Below are 17,872 nucleotides of genomic sequence, written 5' to 3' on the forward strand. Positions count from 1 at the left end.
ACTCTTCCTCCTAAAAGGTAGGGAAGGGTATTACTATTTATTAATGCACTCTGATGGTAATAAAGGCATGAGTATTCTCAGTTCCAAACCAAACATAAGTACATTTACTTCAACATTACAGTGGCTCCACCAGCCCCACGATGCTTCCAGTATAAATTGGAGTTTGCCAGAGGCAAAAGGATCGGAACTGAAATCCCAGGATCACTCCGACACGAGAGCTTACTCATGGGCGATGACCCTTTCAGTCCTATATGGCGACATAGAGATCACCCACTAACAGTACGAAACTGTTTCCCAGCGTCACCCTGTTACGAGCTTACTCAATGGGGGTTTCCCTTCGGCTCCACAAGAGATCAGACCAAGAAGCGAGATCACCCAGACACCAGAACCTACTTTGATGGGACATAACCCTTCGGCCCTATAATGTGACATTAGAGATCACCTGTGAAGACAGTCCGATAGAGATGAAGATTTGTGTGATAGGGGATACCTTCCACACCCTGGAATTGGCCAAGCCATATAATGTTGATAATTGCTATATCATAACATAGCATTGTCAATTTAATATTATTTACTTAATACCAAGAATACTCAAGGTTCAAGTTACATCTGTTGATTAGGCCAGAGCCTAAGAACGAGTAGTCCAACCCATAGGTCGAGAGCTACTAAAAGTAATGAGTGCTATTGAATGAATTATAAGTCCAGTCAATTATATATAATATTATTGTTGATTAACCACATTGTGAATTAACCAATTATTTATTCAGAGAGATATATCTAAAGGAACTATAAGTCCTTTAAAAGACACTGATTAATCACAAGTTAACAACGTCTCGTGAAATAACCAGTTGGGTTTTCTATAAGTTTGAGAACACTAAGTCCAACAAGCTATTATTGTGTTGAGAGTAATAGAGATCTTTTGTAATATTTGTAGAGGTTTGATTAATCACATTGTGAAATAATCAGATTAAATAATTATGTAGCTTTATAGAGAGGACTATAAGTCCTAATTGGTTGTTGTCATAAGTACTGATAAATTACACATTAAAGTGCTAGGTCAATTATTATATATAGGTATATAGGAAGGACAATAAGTCCTATTTGTGTATGTTGTAGTAGTAAAGGCAATATATTGCATAATTATAATGTGAAAGATATAGATTAAATATATATTTGTATAGAAAGGACAGTAAATCCCATACAATTATTGTAGCTGTACTATAGTTATACTATATCTACTTCCTTTTAGTGTCTTAGTAAACCTATTTACTAAGAGGATTTCTCAGATAAACAAGTGTTTTAGTGTTTAAATCATCATGATTAAATCCCTAAGAAATTAGGTCTTTAAATAATTATCATATCATTTAAGTGAAATTTCTCATATAAATAATTCCAATATTTCCCCTACAGTTATTATAAAATAACAGAAAATTATATAAATTTTCTATAGACTTAGATATAGAATCATAACGTGTATAATCTCCTTTTGTTTGACATCTGTCACATTAATGACGTATTGAATGACGTATTGATGTATTGAATTGAATTTTGATTATCTATCACAACTGTCAACGTAACAAATACTAGCAAGTTTGTTTATTTGTATTTGTTTAATATAATTAAATATAAAATCATCATATATCAACCGTAATATACAACATATTAGTGACATAAATAATCATGGTTTACACCAGAAATAATTAATAGTATCCAGTAATGCTGCAGTTTTATATTCATATCAGTAGCCAAGCTTACTTTCAAATTCAAGAATGAACAGAAGATTAGAAGTTTAACATTCTTATTGCAATTGTACTTGCAATAATATATACATACAGTACTAATAATCAAGAACATTCCTCAAATACATGTGTGGTGAAGATTTCCCAATATGCTATCTATTTGATTCCTAACCTCTAATGTAAATTTATTAAAGAAGTGAATAATCAGTGTTAGTGTTTACTTTATTAATATTTAAAGTAATTGTCCTAACTTGATATTAATAGGATAATATCTCCTTGGATACAGTCCGACATAAACATATAACTCAATAATTAAATTTATAAATATTCAAAACATGTATATTAAATATAAATCCAGTAAATATTCACTAATATTAACCCTGTCTGAACTTGTCTAGTCAATATAACATGAACAAACAACACACATACAAACCTTATCGCCAGGACAACTTCCTTTCTAAATATGAGTAAAATACATAGCTTCACAAGTGTCATACAGTACCAATTTTATACTGAACCTCATGCCTAGTTAAGAGTAACTATAGTCAGAGAATCTTTTAGTACTTTTATTACCATTAGGAAATAAATCCACACCTATAATATCAGCATAATTAAATATTATTAGTAATCAGTAATACACACAGAATTGTTATTATCAGCTTGCTTACTACAACAAAATCAATATTAAAGTTTATAATAAATCAAGACAAAATATCTATTTAAACAATACAGGCTTGTTTACCATAAACACCCCACAGTCACATGAATTTATCTAGTAACACAATTAATAATGTATTAAAAGTATTACATTCACATAATATCACTTGCAACAGTTAAGCTGTCTCTTTGTACATCTGGTGTAAAACAAATCCCCACATGTAGTCATGGATAATCAAATATAGACTAAGAATCATTAATCTGGTCGACCGAGTAATGGTATAAAAACACTTCACCATGAAGCGTTAAGTATGAACAGATATTCCAAACCAACACTGTAATAGTGTAATAAATACAAATATTTCATCATCATCATCGTCTCAACCATCACCAACCCACGACTGAACACAGGCAATTTCCACCGACTGACACAAGGAACGGCCCCACAATACACATAAAACAGTCACTCCAAACAATGGAGGTAGCCCACTCCGCACTTGCATTTACAGGGTCGCCACTCAATAACCCCTCTCTCTCATCAATGGCTGTTTCCCCAGCAATGAGACCAGACCATAGTCACTTTAGTCTATTATCCTCAATAAATAAATACTTTATAATAACTAGATATGAAACTAGTTAGTATTGTAATAGTTCAATAGTTGATTCAATAAGTATTTTCCAAAACTGGACAATTAGAACATTGAATCAAATTGATGGAGTTCTATCAAACGACCATATAATTGGATTTTGTATATGAGTAGAATAACGTAAGTACGTAAATTATATTGATGTAAACTTTGTTCAAATGTGATTGCATTTAACGATATACGCATTACCTAAAGGTATATGGACTCGACTAAATACGTATTTTAATAGTTGTTGGGAAAAATATTAAGTATAGACTTTGGCTGTGATCACAGTCAAAAATCTAACTACGTAGTAATAAATGGAACAAGCTCACCGGATTCTCCAGTCTTCTATTGATTAATTTCACACACTTAATCCATAGTGATACACTAAGATCTCAAACCCCTTCATCGAACCAGTCCCTCCTAGATCTATATCCCAGTTATTTTTTTTTATTTTATTGCGCAATCCCTAAAACAAGACTCCCGCGCCATTTGCCGTCCTCTTTTTTTTTTTTTTTTTTTTTTTATTCCGCAATTCCTAAAAAGCGACTCCCGCGCGCCCGTCGATCTGCCGTCTCTCTTCCTCTTTTTTCTTTTTTTTTCTATTCTTTCTCTAATAACGTCATAGATTATGTCACCGAAGGGTAGATATTTCAATAATCAGATTTAGCCTATTATTCGAACTGAACTTTTCTTTAAATTCAATTTAATTATATGTTAACGTATTTTGGTATTTTATATTAAATTGATTATCGAATTTATAAAACTTTAAAGGCTCTCATAAACCTTATTAAACTGTGTTGTATGCATCCTTTTTTACATCTGATGATAAAAGGTAAACTATAATTTAGTTATATATAAAATATAATATATTTTTGTTTAATTTATTAAATTTTCTTGTGACATCCACTACACTTTGGAAACACATCAAAGGAGTTTCCTTTCTGTGTCAATATTTCATATATGGTAACGTCTTCTCTGTACGCTATTGTGAACCTTGACTTTAAAGTTTGTTTATATTAAATAGCTCAGTTTTCGTAGCGGTCACCCATAGGAACCCCTGTTTCTTTTATGTACTTATGGTATTAAACCTATTGTACTATAGGCGAACCGTCACACAGTAACGGAACTGATTTGTAATGCAAAGTTAAAAAAATATTTTCAAAAATTCCAAATCATTTTCGACTTGGTATACTCATACTTGGTATACTAATCCTAGATAAGTGAATAATATGGTCATTTAATCTTAATATTGTACAACAAACTGGAATTATATAATACGATTATACAAAGACAGTAAAGATAAGATGAATACGGATTAAGGTAATAAGTATACTTAAGCCGGAGACAAGGCCACAGGTGTCCCTTTTAAGGTAACTTTGAAATATTTTCCATTTAACGAATACAAGCGAATGTCTGCTGCTGAAGAAATAGTTTAATTTCACCAGAGGGAGACTTTGTACAAAAGCCGTCTTCTTGGGTATCTCTGTCTCATTCGTCTTTCTGTGAAGCAGTTGTTTGCATGGCTATGTTTCGGTTTGAAAGGTGGGATATGACAACGATATTACAGGGTACAGAGGCATAAAATCTTAGTCCTCAGAAATGGCAACGCATGAAGGATGTCGTGGACGCCAGAGCATATTGTGTATATATACATGAATTTTACCATTGTACTGTTCGTATCTGTAGGCGACGGTTACCACTTTCATTCAGGTGTAGTGGTGGTGTTTGAGTTGTAAGTTATTTAAGTAATCAAGACAAAACCAGTTATTTTGTATTAAAAACTTAACGACGGAATCGATTTTAATAACATTTCTATGGCACCAATCCATAAATATGTATATCCTTTCAAATAAGAAAGAATTTTACAAGGTTTACAACTAAAGAAGTTATAATGTAATAAACATTAAACACGAAAACATACAAGCAAATTGATAACCTCCTTATTTTTGAAGTCGGTTGAAAAACAATACTTACATTGGTAGGGAAAATAGAGGCGAACTCCATTTTAGTCCAGGAAGCTGGTCCGGTACATCATCTTCAGGTTTTGGTGTCTACTTTCAGCAGGAATATTTGCAGCCCACTGTACCGCCACGCGATGTGTAGCGACGCCATGGTGTTACGAATTTACATTTCTATAACAACAAGAAAATAAATAATTAAATTGTGTTCCAAAAATAAAAAATACTACAATTGTGGCAAAACCAGTCATTTTGATTTAAAAACTAAACTACAAAATCGATTTTGATAAAGTTTCTATGATACCAATCTGTATGTATATTTTGTCTGATAAAAAAGAATTTTACATACCAAAACATTACATACAGTCTGTCACATTCGTGTTTCAACCATAAAGCAGTTGTGTTTGCATGGCTGTGTTTCGGTTTGAAGGGTGGGATATGGCGTGAATTTACTGGGTAGAGAGAAATAACACCTGAGTCCTCAGGAATGGCAACGCATGGGGGGTATCATGGGCGAAACAGTATACTCTGTTATGTCCACGGTACTGCTCATGTTTATAGGCGACGGTTACCACTTTCCATCAGGTGGTCCGTTAGCTTTTTTGCCATTCTAAGTTGTATAAAAAAAAAAGTTTACAACTGATCATATAAGGTAACAAAAAAAAAAAAAACAAATGAATTGAGAACCTGCTTCTTTTTGAAGTCTATTCGAAATGTAAGATATCTATGATATCATATGATACGATTTTGATAAAATTTTTTCTTGGATCCATCTGAAAGTATATTCTTATAGATAAAAAAAGAATTTTCCAAATCGGTTAATAACAGACCGAGTTATGAGGTAACAAACAAAAATACAACCTTCTTTTGATATCAGTTGAATAAGGTACAGAATTATCTGTGTCTAAAAAAGAAAGTTTATTGAAATGTAATTTTTAAATTCTGTTACAATTTAGTTGTACATTTTCTTTAACGGATGCCAGCTACAGAGGATCCGGCCTGTCATATACGCCCATACACATCGATGCTTCGAATAGATGCCAGTTGGAACGTTTAAAAGACAACTTGGCGTTCTTCTATCAAATTTTATGGATATTTTATTCACGACTTTATTTTTGTAAGTCACGTTTTGGTGTTTGGTTTATATCAATATATTTATACTAGTTTTTATCCATGAATTTGTCAACGTGAAAGAAATATTTTTGACCGATATAAAAATAGCCTGTGTTTTTTTCTATCCCAATTATTTATTGTATACTAAATTAAGTAATTTCATTAAGAATAATTGAGTCATTAAGATGTAAAGAAGTAATAAATAGCTAAATAAATAAACTCATACATTTATAATGTTAGTAATAGACTCCTATTGGGAGGAAAGGGATTATTAGTAATGGAGACTAAGAATCCCATTGCTAGCAATATAACCAACCAGGTCGACCTCCTCGCGGTTTCCCCTGGAAACTATCATGGTTAATTCCTAATGAATTTATCATGATGAGCTAACTGGCCTGTTTTCATTCTCATCAATCATCCTTCACTGGTGCCTCGCCAGCGTTTCCTGTTAGCGCAGGCGGGGTTACCATTCCATTTTCACCCATCAAAAAAAAAATAGAACTCTTTACTCCTATTGCTCAATGAACAATAAAAAGAATTACTCAATTTTGCATACAATTTTACTTCTACATCATGTTTATTGATTATTCTGAATTCCTAATAACGATCATATATGTAGTTATAGTTATATGCTTTTTTAAATGTCATTGACAAAATTATTATAAAATAATATTTCTTTAAATGTTGTAATTAAAATTATTAACTAATAATGGTTTTACCTATTATGTGTTAAACAGTTTAAAAGTTACATAAACAAATATTGCACCCGTGCGAAGCCGGGGCGGGTCGCTAGTTATTGTTATAAAAGAACTGTTAATATTGAAAGGAGATTGCGATCATGTTCATTTTTATGATGGGGCAAAACCATTAAGGCGAGGTCATTCGATATCCGAAGGATTCCGCCCACTCAACATGAACGCTTATTGCTTTATAATTAGGTTATTTCAGAATTGCGAAACGTATTAATTTTTATTGAAAAATAAGTCCACGGAACCTTTTCAAAATTCAATAACATTTATTTCTAATATATTATAAATTAAAAAAAAAAGTGCAAATAATTTAGACAGAGCAATAGCACAGTGTTAGGAGTATACAAAAGCATACATAGATATATGAAAAGCAGAATTCTTTATACTATGCTTACTCCCGGCCTAATGATACCTATACTATCCCGACTTATAAATTCGAAAGTACGAGAATTCGAATCTAGCTGACTCAAAACCCGTTACATGCACCATAACGACAATTGCTGAGAAATACCTCTGACTAATTTATTAAGAATTGTAGTTGTCTTAATAATTTGAATACATAATAATTAAAATAATTTTATTTCAGGCATGCACCCAGAATTTATATCTAAATCTTTAGTATAATTTAATTGTATTAAAGTAAATTTATACATTAGACAAATATAAATTAATAAAATATGAGTCAAAATAATCTATATGTATACGTAAAAGAGGATGCAATATAAGTAACTGGCTCATTATCATCACACAGCCGAAGCTACTGAATCTAAAGTCTGGAAATTTTGCAAACAGGTTCTTCATATCATCATCACCATGTCGGTCGTTAACTGACAACTGCTGAACATAGACTTCTCTCATAAAAAGAGTTTTGTCAGTAGTTGCCACGCTTAGCAGACGGATTGGCAACCGCAGTTAGGCTTTAACGATGCTTTGAGAGAAACACTGCTGCACATCCATCGACCATTCAGTGTTCTTAGTTGCCTCTTACGACACACACGAAAAACGAAGGCACTTTCTTCAAGTTCTTTATATAGCGTAGGTGAAAAAAAGGAATTTTTAAAATCGAATCCCTAAGGTGGAAAGCAAAGTCCACGCGTACGAATTCGCGGGCAAGAGCTTCATTTGCTTCGTTATTAAATTCTTTGGTCGTCAAATACGAAAAATAAAATTTGTACTCAATTAAAAATGGATATAAATTTTACTTCACTACAGATATTACTACGAAAAATAATCATATATTGGGAACACTAATGAGAGACCTTAGTAGTATTTTCTTTTCTTTTTCAATATAAATTCGCCACAGTTTGAATGTAAAACCGGATTTTCTTAACAATAATTTTGCTAATTTCCGAGGTATCTCGCCTTAAATCATTTTTAATGGATCCGTTATTTAGGAAAAGAAGAACACTAATAATATAAATCCTCTATATTCTTGAAGACTGCCGTGTCTTACTGGCATAGAATAGGCTATCCCTATCCTTTTTTATACCACTGAAGTGGTAAACAAGCATACGGCCTACCTGATAGTAAGCGGTTACCGTAGCCTATAAACGCCTGCAATATCAGAAGAATTACGCGCGCGTTGCCGACCTTGAAGAAACCTCTTTACTCCTCTTCTGAAGAACCCCATGCTGTAGTCTCTTGGGAAAACCTCGGCAGGAACCTCATTCTATCCTTTCTTGTAAACGGATATTCAAGGCCAATAGATAATTGGATAGTTTTTTTTATGGATGATAATGAAATGGTAGGCTGCGCTAACAGTATAAGTTAGCGGAGTACCAGTGAAAGATGATAGATGAAAATGAAAAAGCAGGTCAGTTAGCGCATCGTGATGAGTACATTTGGAATTAAGTACGATGGATTCCAAAGAGGCCATGTGGAGGTCGACCTGACAAAGTATACTGCTAATAATGGAATTTGTAGTTCGCATTACTAACAATCCCTTTGCCTCTAAGATTAGATAGGTTTGTTATCTGTATATTTCTCACAACAGATTTTTTTAAGACTATAGGTATAGAAACAAGGTATTTCTTATACTATGAGTAACTACGTATAATAGTATAATTAACATTAATTACATAGTCATTTTTATGTAAATTTGACGTCATATAAAATAAAAAAAACCAAATCTTTTTACTATTGTAGCATGTCAATAAAGTTTTATCGAGAATTTTATAGGTACTCTGATACATATATTTGACTAGTAGTAACTATAAAAAAAAAATTATGTAAATCCACGCTTGAGAAGTAGTGAATGAAAAGATTTTTTTTATAAATAATAGGTTTATAAAAAAAAATATTAATCATACTCGTAGATTGGAAAACAAGTGCGATTAAAACTTATTACATTTTTCATCTACATCAATACAAGTATCTTTTAAATTCGAGGAATTATTTAATTTATCAAAACTGACACGAACATTTGAAACGATACATCAATATAATATTCAATTTGTCCTGAATAAATAAGCTTACTGGAAGCAACTTTTATTTCAACGTAGGCGTCGAGGAGATCGCAACTTCTTAATCGGACGGAATCTTATTCGGTTTCACCTATATTGAAAGATCTTGTAAACACCATGAGAGTTTTCCTTTGTATATAATACACTCGTATTTATTTGAGAAGACATTTCTCGTTGTACAAATGGATACTAAATTGAAACGTGTATATAGACACGAATTTAAGATTATCTTCCACAAAGAAATAGGATTTCAAATTAGTGTGCAGAATAACGGGACGGAGCGTTTCTTTCAATTAAACAAAAAAGAATAGAAACAGTGTCAAAAAATGTACGCTAATAAATAAAAAAATATATTTAAGTCTATTGAAAATATACTTACCATTCCTAAAGACTGCCGTTTAGTTCTGGCATAGAATAGACCATTCCTATACTTTCCCGTGGGTATTGTAAAAAGCGACTAAGAGAACTTAATGATCGAGGGATTGACAGCAGCGCCCTTTTCAAAACATCACCAAAACCTAACTGCGTTTGCCAATCCGACCGCCAACCGTAGGAATTACAGGTAACCTCTCTGGCTGATGTAAAGGTTCTTGAAGATAAGGATGTCATGCCTGAGTAATTGATCAGCAATATGTACTATTTGAAACCAGAACTTAGCGGAGCACTTTATCGTATATCAGGTAGAGTTTCCAAGTGGTCCCTAGAAACCATCGTGGTTAAATCTTAATAAATTCATCACGATAGACCAACTGACCTACTTTCATCCTCACCTATAAGTATTATCATTCACTGGTACTCCACTAGCGTATATCGACATCGCAGGCGAGTTTACCATTCCATTTTCATAGCTAATAATAAATTAAATACACCCAGACAAGCACCGCTTAGCAACAGTATTACCCGTGAATAACGTAATGATTTACATAAATGACATATTTCAATATAACATATGGATCTCTGCTCAAGGTATGAGCAATGGAGGCACCTTTAAGTAATTAGTTTAAGACGGGACAAAGGAAGTAACACAAATTATTCGTGTACATAATGACACCCTCGGGACGACCGTCATATGTTTCGAAATGTGCGAGTGAATATTTGAACTGTAATACCTATTTACCTAATATTAGTATGAACTATCTATCAAATCTATATATATTTATAACAGGAATATTGTGATCTTACTATGTTTACCACCTGCATCCATTGCCTCCCTGCAATGCATTTGAGGACGTTACTCCATCTAGTGGGGGCCATCCTACACTGCACCATATGGAGTCGCCACTTATTATTTGTTTACCCTTTGGACTATGACGATGATTTTGGTTCTTTTGCGAATATCACCATTTCCTCTATTACATGATATCTTCGTCAATTATAAATCGTTTTTGATATTTCTTTTATAACTGATACTATCTCACCTCTCTACCGAAAAAAGTGTTTGGTCTTTAATTTATTTTGTCATAAGCGAATTCACTAATGTTTTTTTTTTTTGCAGAGTATTATCAGCTTGGCTATCTTTCTCAGGTACACTTGTATTAAATTGTCTATTCTATTGCCACTGATTGCAATCCCCACTAATTTTATAAATGTGAAAGTGTTTTTTTTATTTATTTTGTTTGCTATTCTTTATTTATGTTTTCATTTTTACTACAAAGACAGAATAACAGTATCCTATATAGTAGATAGTTTATCCTCAAACGCATTAATCTAAATGGTCACGTACAGTGCAATTTCAAGAGAATTTTTTTCTGCAAACGCTCAGTTTGTGGTATGACCTCCCTGCCGGGATTTTCCCTGTAGACTACAGTATAGGGTTTTTCAAAAAGGGTATACTAAAGTTTCTTGTAGGCGGCCATAGACTACAGTGAGCATTTATCATCGGATGGGCTGAATGATAGTTTGTCACATTTGTGGTATAAAAAAATATACAATTTCAATTAAAAGTATCTAATAATATTATAGGTATCCCATTCTCCCTACTGGATACCGGTACGATACTGGACAAGATATTTGTAATAGTAGGTACATTCCGTTACAATTTGAGCGCGATATTTAACGATCATAAGGAAATTGGGTAAATCCCCGGAAACTACAACAAATGAGAAGATAGTCGGTCTCCGAACTGGCAACCTCCTTCATCTATCGGTCTCCAATTAGAAGAAATGTGAAAGTGAATTCGCTTGTTTGTTACTTTTTGGTACCTTAACGTCTTAACAAGTCGTCATTAAATTTGATACTTATATAAGTACTCTATGGGATCTAGAAGGATATACGCCACTTATTATCTCGGTCACGCGAAAGTAGTCGCGAGTGTAAGCTGGTAGATAATAACAGTTTATAAAACTTTCATTTTATTCTGTGATAACTCCTAGTATCAAGTACAGAACCCGCAAAAAGTACTTGAAAGTCTAGTATAATATTATTATCTCGGTAAAAATGAAGACAATTTCTTCCACAGCTTCAGAAGTTGAGAAACTCGAATCCGATAGCTATAAAGTGTTTCAAAAGTAATTACGGACATTAATTTGTTAGGTCAAGTTCTTTATTCCACTTAAAAAATGTCGTGGTCCAATCAATATTTCGTTAGACGTCTTCGTTGATCAGTGATTAATATATTTTTACCAAAAAGGTTCTTCAAAAAGGGTATATTAAGGTTTCTTATACGTCACAATACGTGCGTGACATACCTGGTGTTACTAGCGTCCATAAGCTACGATAACCCCGTTTAGCATTGAATGAGCCATATACTAAAGTTGTTAATCGTATTACGTACGTACATATCTTTGTCCTCATGGACGGCAACATATGAGATTTACTAAGGATGTAAAAATGTATTATAATAATAATAACTTTATTGCATAAGCATGATTGTAACAAACTCAGCACTGGAAATTACAGTAAAAGTAAGTACGAATTCATTTGTACATTTGGATCAGCTTACGCATTTATGTCTGAACTAGGTTTTATATTAGGTTATGTTATATTATGCTACATCTGTTTAGTATTTTTCATTTGTTTTATTTGCTGGCATAAATTCTTTAATTGCATCTAATGGATTCATCATAAAAAAATAAAAAAGGAAATGTGAAGCTTTCGAAATCTTTGATGTGAAGTTATAATAGTTGAATGTAGTCTTAAAATAATTCAACTGACAGCTGTCATACATATGACAGCTGTCAATTGAATTGTTTTAACACATGTTAAAAAAAAGAGTGTCAAAATCAACGTAATTACGGTTGGCTCATTAACGGTCGCTTTTTAAAAGAAACAATAAATATAATTAATATATCTAAAAATGTCACGAACATTTAAGTTTATTAATAGAACAGACGTGAAGCAAACACTACCATTTTATACAATCCTGAACTAGCCAGGATAACTGTCTACAAGAAGACATTCGTTCGGCTATTGAAGGTGAGTGGCTTCTATATTTCTCATTATCTTTAACAATATCTCTAAAGTCGTTGTTGTCTATAGGCGACGGTGACTACTTTCATGAGTTGGCCATAAATGCTTTGTTACCATTCAAAGTTGCATTAAAAAATATTAACGTAAGTACGTATTACTTTAAAGATCTTTAGTCTTATATAAGAAAGCCTTTTACGTATATAGGTGTTTATTATTTTTAATATATCACACAGCCTAAAGTTTTTTTTATATCTTCTGAATATACTAAATTTAACTCATTAATAGTCTTACCTGCTAATTAATTTAATAATACATTCATTGTACTTGATATTAACTAGCTTAACACAAATTCAAACTAAATATTCAGTTAATCCTAAAGATTACTATAGTATAATTATATATATATATAATAGATATGTAGTGTACTCATAAGTATGTGTACAAAGATAACGTATAGTTAATTTAGATAAATTCAAAATTATACAGAATGGAATCGAAATTGTTAGCATTTTTTAACTAATTAAGCAGTAAAACTATACAGTTTTTCAAATAAACAGGAGTTACAAATTTCGAAAATATTTTTTCTTTGCAAACCATAATAAAATATGACTTTCAATAATAAGAAATGAGTATGAAGAAGAAAAATCCTTACAATAAGAAATTATATACCTACATATCCGTCACGCCTGTCTTTCGTTAGAGTAAGCAAAAAAAAAACAATACAACGACAAATGCTTTTATTCCAATAGATAGATCTCTTTCACTTCCTCTACATTCATCAATCTAAGAAATTATATTATGTAGTATAATTATAAATAATAAAGATGTAGGTAGATATTGCTTACTTGATCACGCTGCGTTTAAACTAATTTCAACAATATTCTAGTTGCTATAAAACAAAAAAAAAAACACGATTTATAACTAATAATTTATAATAACTTATGACACCTATTTCAATCAACACGATCACGCTCCTGAACACGTCATTACACACTCATGAGATATGAAATTCATATCTGAAAGGCAAATTTTCACATGCGGTTCCCCACAGGAATTGAAGGGCCTAAGCAATTTCTGAAGGAGGAGCAACTAGTGATATGTAATGCGTATCCGTGGATAATCTATTTTATTATATATTAATATTTAGAGATATTATTTTTTCGTTCAATGAAAATAAATAAAATTGAATTTGACAGATAGCGTCTGTCACATTTAAGACTGAATATAAATAAATACAATAAAATATGAAAAAGAAAACTAAATAGAGATAACTTTTACAAAAATCAGGTAGGTATATAAGTATTAAAAAAATTTTATTAACACGTAACTGTAATTCTGATTTAGATGAGTTATTTGTTATGAATAACTAAATAAATTGATTTGAATTGAAAATTTTTATTTATTTATTTTATTTATTGCATAATTATAATATGATTATACATAACACTGATAAAACGTAAACTACAATTATTTAGTTTTACCGTGTCACTTGAAAAATCATCTTATTTGTAATTATAAATAATATTTAAAAAAAATAAAGATTAATGGCACTATATTATAATATATGCATATATAGATAGATAGATAGTCTTTATTGTTTCCTCCAAAAGATTATAATGATTATATATGTATTATAATATATATTATATAAAGATTTTATATGTAATCTTGTATTCTGCAAGCGAGTTAGCGTGAAGAAATTTATAGATAAAAATCGATATCCTTCCGTCGTAACCACATTCAAAATATCCGTGATTGATACCGTATTGGTGCATCACTACGAATAAGTCATCGTACGCGTACAGAATATTTAGGATAACAAATTCACACGCAACGGTATTTGCTTAAATATTTGTCAAGATATTAGGTATTCGGGGAATATGCAAATATTGAATTATAAGAAAATAAGGCCAACATTTGATATTTCGATGGAAACATTTTTGTAGTACATTTTATGGGGTTACTTTATAGATTATATTAATTTGTAATTTAAATGTTACATAAAATATATTATTCTATCTTATTCTTAAAAAGGCGGTTGTCAATTTGGCTGTTTATTTATGTGTATATGTACTTGTATACACACGAATATACAAGCACATACAATACATATATTTTTTTAATTATTATATTTTATTAACTTTTACCCGTGACTTCTTTACTGTAAAAATGGGTTGATTGATTGAAATAAAAAGTGATCTATGTCCTCCAAAAAGTACATGTATAACAAATTTCATTGCAATTAGTTAAACTGTTAAAGCGTAACAAGGTAACAAACAAACTCACTTTAACATTCGTAATATTCATAAACATTTCATATATCAATTCTAAACTGATTTAAATAAATCAATTTCATATATACATTACTGTTTGCAAGCAAATTTTCGCAACAAGCAAAATTTGGTTAGCAAAATAAATTATTGTATGATATGATGAAAGTAAACAATTTTATAAAACTTTTTTAACACCCTGCTATATCTACATGTGTATAATTTGGACATACTATATAATATACCAAAGTTGGCTTCCAAGTCGATTTTCCTCTCTGTAACCATCGAGATTTGCTCTCTGTGATACAGAGTGATATGCCCTAAGGACTTTTACTATGTGTCGATAAATTTTAGTGCCGTTAACCCTGTCAGGGAGATGTTATAGAATCCCTAGGGAACCAAACGACGCCAGGAGGTATACGGACTCGTATTAAAAATACATGAGAAAGTAAAATCGTAAGATATCTAATTACAAATGTTTTTTTTAATCATTGACTGACGATAGTGTAATGGCTTTGAGCTTTCCGTCTGTGTCTGTCTAGATATATAGATCTGTCTGTATCCCTATAACCCCAATAGATAGAATGAATGAATGAGTATATTTTTAATAGTTAATTTATAAATATACAATTGTATAAGTATAGTAGTGGTAGTAGGTGGTCTTATTGCTAAAAGGAATCTTTTCAAGACAACCTTGGAACGACAACCTCTTTTCAACGGTTGGACTGATTTCGATGCGATTTTTATATTCAAAAGTTTGTTTAAATCAACTGCTTCTTATCTTAATTTATTAAAATTTATCTTACTTTGATAATATTGTCTTTGATTTTTTTATTCATTTCAAAAGTATTGAGAAACAATAGTCGGCTACCGTTGTTATATGTCACTTTTTATATTTTATAGGGAATACAAAATTTCATTATCTTAGTTATTAAATTAATTATTAGCCATGTACATACCATCATCATTTTAAATATATACGACCGCTAATAAACACAGACATTTTCCATATTGCCTTAAGGCTTCTGAATTACCTAAACCTATGTATCATCATCATATCAGCCGTTAACTATCCACTGCTAAACATGGACCTTCCCCATGAGGAGGGTTCTGCCAGTAGTTGCCATGCTTGGCAGGCGGATCGGCAACCGCAGTGAGACTTTTGGTGCTGTTTTAAGAGGGACGCTGCTGCTCATTCTTCAGACTTTCACGAGAAAGTAAATATACGTACATATATTGACACACATATAATATTTTAGAGGTTCACTTCGTCGAATACACTCGTACACAACAAACGATATTATCGATAGATACATTTTCGTTAGCATATGAATGAGAAAGAATGATACCGGACGTTGCTGTCTCGTTCATTTAGATTGTCTAAATAAAAATTATTGATATATATGCTACATAACTGTAACTTGCGATAACTTATTGAACGAATTCAATTATTATAAATTTAACATGGAATTTCTTTTGTATTCCTCCAGACTCATTCAATTTGCACCCTAGTTTACTGTCAATCCTCTATAAAATTCTCTTTTTATTCCCAGCGGCGATTCACTCTGCATTTGCTAAAAGAAATAACATTTTCCAACAGTTCTTTTCTTACTTTAAGAAAAATATGAGACAGATATTGTAATTTGTAAGACCATTAACACAATAAGGCATAGTTATAATTTATTTATTAATAGAAACGTCGAACTAACTCGAAATTAATAAAACTCGTATTGTTAAATACAGATATAACTCAAAACTAGCAAAATAGTCAAAGTTTATTTTGAAAGATATCGACTTTAGATAGATTAGTGGAAGATAAAAAATATGGACAAAAGCAATTCAATTTTATTAATTGTCACTTCTTGTATGGCATATACACTACATATTTACCATAAATTTCAAAGATTTGTCAATAAATTTTTATTATTTTTTACATAAATAAGGACGCAAACATAAAATAAGGTCGTAATCTTTGAGAAAGATAACTAATGGTCAGATAAATTTATATCTACGATATATTGTGCTACTAAGTAAAGTACCTAAACCCCTTCAATATGTACATACAAAACCAAAACGGAACATTTAAATTTCCATGTAATATAAAATACACTGCCAAAGTGGAAGAACTCAGGTATCGAGGGAGACCTAGACTAAACTATATTTAAGGCTTCGTAAGAGAAAAGTCAAGAAAGTTCAGATTCAATAACGTTCTGTAAAAATAAAAATAAAAACTTAAAAAAAAAACGTTCGTACATAAAATAGTTTGTAAAAAGGCTTTTATTTTCTTCAGATAATAATTTATTTAAATATATGCTTTTACACGAGACTCTCTCTGTTTTACCAGAATACATTAATTGATAGAGGATAAATAATAACTTATGTCCTTCTTTCTTCATTTCAAATAATACGTAATTTCATGATGATTACTTGAGCCATTAAACAAGCAACTGGTACGATATTATTCCGAAAAGAAAAACAACAGCATTAATTGCAACAAACTGAACCATTTAGGCAACGTGGGTTAATTCTATCAATTGTGAAAATTGGTACCAATTTAAAGGAAAACCTCTTCCTTTCGAAAGAAAGAAATTTGAAAGAAAAATAAATAATTAATAACAAAGTACAATATACCAGTAAAGAAGCAAATCCCGAAATAAGGCACTATGTCAATCCATTAAGGCAGTTTATTAATTGTGAACTACTACAACCTTCTTTTATTTTAGCCTTTGTAACAATATAAATATAATGTTGTATTTTTTTTAATTCTATTAGGGTGGGATTCAGTAATGTTATTACAGAGTACGGAGACATAACACCTTAGTTCCCAGGACTGACAACGCATGAGGGTATCATGTATGATACAGTAACTCTGGTATTCTCATGG

General features: G+C 31.4%; 1 protein-coding gene across 1 annotated transcript in view; it reads right to left on the bottom strand.

The window, feature by feature from the left end:
• LOC113514404 (dopamine receptor 1-like) overlaps positions 1 to 17,872 on the bottom strand; it is a 170,186-nt gene that overhangs the window by 40,083 nt on the left and 112,231 nt on the right. The window contains exon 2 of the mRNA XM_026898488.3: positions 5,003 to 5,160. Within this exon, the coding sequence (XP_026754289.1) occupies positions 5,003 to 5,032 (30 nt within the window). The 5' untranslated portion in view covers positions 5,033 to 5,160. The remainder of the gene's footprint in view (positions 1 to 5,002; positions 5,161 to 17,872) is intronic.

The sequence above is a fragment of the Galleria mellonella genome, unplaced genomic scaffold (assembly GCF_026898425.1).
Source record: "Galleria mellonella isolate WM207_F2 unplaced genomic scaffold, CSIRO_AGI_GalMel_v1 utg35, whole genome shotgun sequence".
NCBI lineage: Eukaryota > Metazoa > Arthropoda > Insecta > Lepidoptera > Pyralidae > Galleria > Galleria mellonella.